Genomic DNA, 7,467 nt, shown 5'->3' on the forward strand with positions numbered 1-7,467 from the left:
AAACAACATCCATATAGAATAAATGTTCAGAAAAGTAAAATCATGGATCAGGAGGTGGAACACATGTTGAAAAATGATATTATTAGACCTTCAAATTCAGATTAGAGTTCTCCTTGTGTTCTGGTACCTAAACAAGATGGAACTGTTAGGTTCTGTACAGATTACAGGAAGGTTAATTCAGTGACTAAAACAGATGCTTAACCTATTCCAAGAATAGGTGACTGTATTGATAAAATTGGGAAAGCTAAATTTCTTACTAAGTTGGATTTGTTGAAGGGTTACTGGTGTGTGCCTCTAACTGAGAGAGGAAAGAATATTTTGGCTTTTGTTACTCCATCTGGTTTATACGAATACGAGTCATTTTTTGTAAAGAATGCCCCTGCAACATTCCGAAGGATGATTGTTTGATAAGTGTTGACACACACAGATGCTTACATTAATGTCTTGGTCACAAAAGAGACACATGGGAAGAACATCTGAGGGAACTGAACAAATTGTTTGCAAGACTCTCCAAAGCAAACTTAACTGTCAATTTAGTGAAAAGTACATTTGGACATGCTACTATAACATATATGGTTCATGTAGTTGGCCATGGCAAAGTTGCACCCATTCAAGCTAAGGTGAGTGTAATTTCTGAATTTCCTATTCCCAATGCCAAGAAAGCAGTGAGAAGGATTTTAGGAAAGGCAGGATATTATAGAAAATTTTGGTGAGGTTGCTCTTTCCAATCTTTTGAAGAAAGGGAAGAAATTTGTGTGGACTGAAGTTTGTCAGGGATCAAATAACCATATTACCATATAACCACTTACAGCGCAGAACAGGCCTGTTCGGCCTTACTAGTCCATGCCGTAACAAATCCCCACCCTCCTAGTCCCACTGACCAGCACCCGGTCCATACCCCTCTAGTCCTCTCCTCTCCATGTAACTATCCAGTCTTTCCTTAAATGTAACCAATGATCCCACCTCGACCACATCTGTCGGAAGCTCATTCCACATCCCCACCACCCTTTGCGAAAAGAAATTTCCCCTCATGTTCCCCTTATAATTTTCCCCCTTCAATCTTAAACCATGCCCTCTAGTTTGAATCTCCCCCACTCTTAATTGAAAAAGCCTATCCACATTTACTCTGTCTGTCCCTTGTAAAATCTTAAACACCTCGATCAAGTCCCCTCTCAATCTTCTACGCTCCAGAGAAAAAAGCCCTAGTCTGCACAACCTTTCCCTGTAACTCAGACCCTGAAATCCTGTCAACATTCTCGTGAACCTTCTCTGCACTCTCTCTATTTTGTTTATATCTTTCCTATAATTTGGTGACCAAAACTGTACACAGTACTCCAAATTTGGCCTCACCAATGCCTTGTACCATTTCATCATAACCTCCCTACTCTTGAATTCAATACTCCGATTGATGAAGGCCAACATTCCAAATGCCTTCTTCACCACACCATCTACCTGAGTATCAGCCTTTTTTTTTTAAATTTTTTATTTTTCACACCATAAATCACAATAGCCATGATATACACTTTTTCTTTTCCACACATTTACAGTGACTTTTTTCTCCCTCCCCCCTCCCTCCTCCCAAGCCACCCCCCCACCCCCCCCCCCTCTCATCCATTTTAGGTATACAATCTAGGTTGCATTAATTCAGTTAGACAATGTTGTCATTCAACAAAAATACACCAGAAATTCTACTGAGTCCATTTACCTGAGTATCAGCCTTGAGGGAACTATTTACCACAACTCCTAAAACCCTTTGTTGCTCTGCACATCTCAATAGCCGACCATTTAATGCATATGACCTATTTAGATTTGCCTTTCGATCTGACTGGCACGTAAAGATCCTGTACTCTAAATATCTCTTCTTTAAAAAAAATCTCCTCTACATCCTTTCCAGAATAAAGATCAGCCCATACAATTTTCTTCAAATCCCTTCTCATTTCTTCAAATCTGGCCTTCCTCCACTCGAAGACCTTCAACCTCAGACCTGACCTATCCCTTTCCATATTTCAGTTGAAGCTAATGGACCCCTGATCACTGGATCCAAAGTTCTCACCAACGCACACTTCCGTCACTTGCCCTATTCCGTTCCCTAATAATAGATCTAACACTGCCTCCCCTCTAGTAGGCACCTCAACATACCGCTGTAAAAAGCAATCCTGCACACATTGTACAAAGTCTAAGCCATCCTGCCCTCTCACTGATTGGGTTTCCCAATCCCTGAGGCAAATCCACTAGACACCGACCTCCAATTCGACAAATAATTTTCTACCGCTACTCTCTGGCATCTCCCATCTAACCATTGTTGAATCTATTTCACACCTTCATCATTAATACCTAATGCCTGAACCTTCCTTACCAACCTCTTATGGGAACCTTATCAAAAGCCTTACTAAAGTCTAAATAGCATCCACCTCCTTCCCCTCATCAACCATTTTCAAAAGCTGCTTGAAAAACTCTATAAGATTTGTTAAACATGATCTATCACACACAAAACCATGTCCTAATCAATCCCTGTCTTTCCAAATAATTGTATATTCCATCTCTATTAACACTCTCCATTAATTTACCTACCTCTGACGTTAGACTTACAGGCCTATAATTACCAGGTTTACATTTAAAACCATTTTTTAAATCAGTGGAACAACATGAGGAGCCACCCTCCAATCCTCCGGCACCTCCCCCGTGGTCAGTGACATTTTAAATATTTCTGTCAGAGCCCCCACTATTTGTACACTAACCACCCTCAGGGTCCAAGGGAATATCTTGTCAGGTCACAGAGATTTATCCACCTTTATTCTCCTTAAAATAGCCTCCTCATTGATCTGTATATTTTCCGTGACCTCACTACCAGATTTCCCCACTTCACCTGATCAATATTCCTTTCCTTAGTGAAGTCCTTAGTCTTCCAACTTCTCACATAACCTACTCCTCTGATCCTCAAGGGGCTCAAATTTATCCCTCGCTATTCTTTTACTTTTAATGTACCTGTAGAAACTCTTTGAATTTATTTTTACCTTGCCTGTCAAAGCAGCCTCATCTCTCCTTTCAGCCTTTCTAATTTCTTTTTACACTCCATCTATTCCCCACTGTCTCTACCTGTTGTCCACATCCCTCTTCCTCCGAACCAAATTCCCAATATCCTTTGAAAACCAAGGCTCCCTATATTTTCTAACATTTGCTTTAATCCTCACAGGGACAGACCGACTCTACTCTCAAAATTTCCCCTTTGAATATCCTCCATTTATCTGTTACAGCCTTCCCTGAAAATAAATTATCCCAATCCTTTCGCATCTCCTTGAAATTTGCCTTATTCCAAACAAGAATCTCAACCTTAGGCCCAGCCCGATCTTTCTCCATAATTAATCTAAAACTAATAGTATTATGATCACTAGACCCAATGTGTTCCCCAACGCAAACCTCTGTCACCTGGCCTATCTCATTCCCGAATAGGAGATCCAATACAGTCCCCTCTCTAGTCGCTTCTTCTATGAATTGATTCAGAAAACTTTCCTGAACACATTTGACAAACTCCAACCCATCCAGCCCTTTTACAGGATGGGTGTCCCAGTCAATGTGTGGAAAGTTAAAATCTCCAACAATCACCACCTTATGTTTATTACACATATTTGCTAACTCCTTACAAATTCCCTCAGCCCATTAGGGGGTCTATAATACAGCCCCTTTAGTGTTTTCATGCCTTTCCCATTCCTCACTTCCACCCAAATAGCCTCACTGCACCAGCCCCCCAATCTATCCTGCCATAGCCCTGCTGTAATGTTTTCACTAACAAGCAATGCGACTCCTCCACCTTTGATCCCCCCCTGTTCTATCACTCCGAAAGCAAAGGAATCCTGGAAGATTTAGCTGTCAATCATGCCCCTCCTGCAACCAAGTTTCACTGATGGCTACAATATTATATTTCTCCATGCTCTAAGTTTATCCACCTTATAATGCTCCTTGCACTGAAATATATACACTTGAGAGAATGTCCCCCACATAGACTCCTTTGATCACCATCCACTTTTACCCGCCCCCTGCCCACCGGCCATTAACTTTAACAATCTGGTCCTCTCTCCCTTCAAATCTACGTGTTCTTCTACCCTAATCTCCGCACCATCATTCCAATTTCCATCGCCCTGCCAAACTAGTTTAAGCCCTCTCCAACAGATCTAACAAGCCTGCCTGACAGGACATTGGTCTCGTGCAGTTCAGGAGCAGAGTCCATCTTTTTTGTCCAGGTCAGAAGAGTTCCCAGTTATCCACAAAAGTGAACCCCTGCCCCAACTCTTCAGCCACACATTCATTCATCACATCTTCCTATTCCTACCCTCTCTGGCACGTGGCACAGGCAGCGATCCCAAGATGATCACATTTCGGGGGATGAGTGGGAGGTTCTTCAACATGTCATCAGGAGTGGAGGGCACCTCAATCCTTCCAGCCTGTTCCAAGTTTAACAAGATCTTGGATTCAATAACCTCAACTCTACATCTGGGCCTCGCACCAACCTTTCACCCTTCACTTTTCAAAGTTCTACCTCTTGCCTCCAAAACATCCAAAGGTTCTGCTTTGTGAGGAAGAGACTTCAAAACACTTGTGTGATGGCCACACCCCATGTGCAGGTGGAGGTGAGCTGCCCACTTGGAAGGAAGGGGATCTTGGTGGCGGTTCCGAGACCCAGCACCTCCCTGTCACAATGAGTCAGAATTGAGTGCATTTGGAGGGAACCAGCAAGTGGTGGTGCCTGTTGTGGGGATGGTGAAGGGTCACTTGACCTCTCCGACTGGAACCTGATGGGAGTGTGGATAGTGGAGGGTCACGTAACCTCTTCATCTGGAACCTGGTCGGATGTTACATCATCTTCCAATCAAGGCTCTGCCCACCCATTAGTCCACACCTGACCACTGGCCCCTTTAATCACTTACTGATTACCTGGGCCAGACCCCCCAGCTTACTGCACCACGTGCAGCTGACCAGTCTCTTTGCTTATTAGTCATGACTAGGAACACTGCTCTATGCCAGATCGCAAACTGTGGACATCACTAGAGGGGTTGTTGGTAAGCTGTGCACTATACTGAGTGTGGGACCGTAGTATTGTGTGGGAATATTTAGCTTTGAGCAACACCCCATTGATACATGGAATCGGGAGTGCATGTTGAAGTCCCTGTCTTGTGTGTTAGTTACTGAGTATTACTGCACATGGGTAACACAGAGAGAGAGAGAGTAGGTGGCCACTGGTATCGGAGATCACTGTATCTGATGTGAATGTCGTTTTAGTATCATGTTGTTTTGGGTCTTCCCCATTACGATTTCCCCATGTGTGCAATAAAGATCATCATCTGTTGATTTTGCCTGTGTGGACTCGCTTCTCTGTGAACCCACTGCCCCTGACTTAATCGCACGTAACAGTGCCCCTGTGGAATGAAGCCCCTACCTCCCTCAGCAGTGGAGGGACAGCTTCACAATCTGCAGTGTGGGACAGAAGGACGGCAGCTTACCTGCTCTCCAGGATGGCCTGCTCCACGTGGGTGCTCGTCTGGATGCTTGACGCTCCAAGGGATTTCTGGCTCATGAACGAGAGAAAGTGGAGCAGCAGCTTGGTGCTCTCTGTCTTGCCAGCTCCTGTCTCCCCACTGCACAGGTTGTCGGCATGGATCATCCATGGGTTTGCAGAAAAACACAAATGAGACTGCCAGCAGACTGAGCAACCATCCATCCCACTATCACCCAGGTGACGGCTTGAGAATCTAAACTCCCTCCAGATAAGAATCCCTCGTCTGAAAATGGCTGGCAACCATTTCTTCAGTTTCTGGCCCTGCACACGACCCCCAATCTGGTCATCCTGGTAGTGGGAAACCTGCTAGAGAATGGGCCGTGGAGGAGGGGCTGTCAGCTGAGGGATGGACTAAGTGGCAGAGGCATTTTCAGCTGGGCAATGGGCCAGGTTTCCTTGATCATTGCACAGGTGCCCCATGGGGGATGATCCAGTCCACCTCTCTTCACCCCCCCCCCCACAAATGGGGAACGAACATGCTCCACCCCAAATGAGGAAGGATCTGGGCCCACCCCACCGAACCAGACCACCCACCAGGGCCAGGTAGGAACCAGACCACCCCCTTGATGGGGAATGAACCGCACCCCTCACCCCATAAATGGGGAATGAACATGCTCCACTCCAAATGAGGAATGATTTGACCCACCCCACCGAACTGGACCATCCACTAGGACAGGGTTGGAACTGGATCACCCCCCCCAATGGGGAATGAATCACCCCCCCCCCCATGGGTGTGATCTGCCCCCTCCCCATGGGTGTGATCTGCCCCCTCCCCGAAGGAGTACGAACTGACCCCACCAGAGAACGGACCAGCCCACCCACCTGATGGGGAATGAACTGGCCCACCACCCCCCAAACCGGCCCACCTCGGACCATATGCCCTGGTATGATCCAGACCACTCACCTGATAAGCACACACTGACTGTCCTGTCGTTTCCACAGACACCCATAGCACTCATTAGCTATTGCAAAGATGTGGGGCGGAAGCTCTCCAAGCTGGTGTTCACTGTACAGCTCAACCATGCTGGCACTGTACAAACTCTCGATGTGTTTGTACGGGTTCACTGCAATCAGGATGGAGCCAATGTTTGTCTGGAAAAAATACATGAAGCATGAGGAGCTGACGAGTTGATCACAGAGTTGGAAAGGTCAGATCACTGTAATTTTTTTTACATTTAAATTTTAAACATACAGCTTCCATCCCACAAGCCCGTGCTGCCCCAATTACATCAAATTATCCTGCGTTTCGAAGAGTGGGAGGAAACCGGAGCCCCCAGGGAAAATCCACACAGACACAAGGAGAACATACAAACTCGTTAAGACAGTGCGGGATTCGAACTCTGGTCGCGGTCGCTGGTGCTGTAAAGGTGTTGCACTAACCACGACACTAACCGTGCCGCCATAATCAGAGATTTGATGAGAAATTGCAGGTAACAAGGAAAAACTAAAATCGATGTGGGAATGCAGAGAGAAGGCAGAGGAGAGACTGAAGGTGGAGCAGATTACGTTTATAAAATGATGAGAGACCCTGATATGGTAGAAAGGCAGAATCTTTTCCCCAGGGTAGAAATGATAAACACTATGGGACACAGCTGAAAGGTGAGGGATGGAGTGGGGGAGAGTTTAAAGGTGATTTAGATGGAGACAGAGAGATTGCAAAAGAGGAGAGAGTTATCAGAGACAGACCAAGTGAACTTGAAGCCAGGGTGGAAGCTGGCTACAGAGTGGGTAAAGTGGACGAGTTTCTCATGGGTGCACAAGGCAGCACCAAAGGGACAGAGGAAGAGTTGAGGAGCCCTGTCTGTTTTAGTGGAACAGACTGGCAGGGCAAGTCATGTCGGTGCTTTGAGAAAGAGGGATGAGCCAAAGGAGAATTTATTGAGAACAAGTGGATCAGAGGTTCTGTGAACGAGATT

General features: G+C 45.7%; 1 protein-coding gene across 2 annotated transcripts in view; it reads right to left on the reverse strand.

Moving 5' to 3' along the window:
* Positions 1-6,642, reverse strand: part of LOC138762319 (unconventional myosin-X-like) — a 107,795-nt gene extending 101,153 nt beyond the window's left edge. The window contains exons 1-2 of one of the 2 annotated variants that reach the window (XM_069936074.1): positions 6,456-6,642; positions 5,496-5,630 (exon numbers count right to left, since the gene is read on the reverse strand). In XM_069936074.1, the coding sequence (XP_069792175.1) occupies positions 5,496-5,630; positions 6,456-6,574 (254 nt within the window). In that variant the 5' untranslated portion in view covers positions 6,575-6,642. Of the gene's footprint in view, positions 1-4,327; positions 4,413-5,495; positions 5,631-6,455 lie in introns of those variants that run through there. The other variant, XM_069936075.1, reaches the window with a different exon arrangement.
* Positions 6,643-7,467: the final 825 nt, after the last annotated feature.

Source organism: Narcine bancroftii, chromosome 4, assembly GCF_036971445.1.
Source record: "Narcine bancroftii isolate sNarBan1 chromosome 4, sNarBan1.hap1, whole genome shotgun sequence".
NCBI lineage: Eukaryota > Metazoa > Chordata > Chondrichthyes > Torpediniformes > Narcinidae > Narcine > Narcine bancroftii.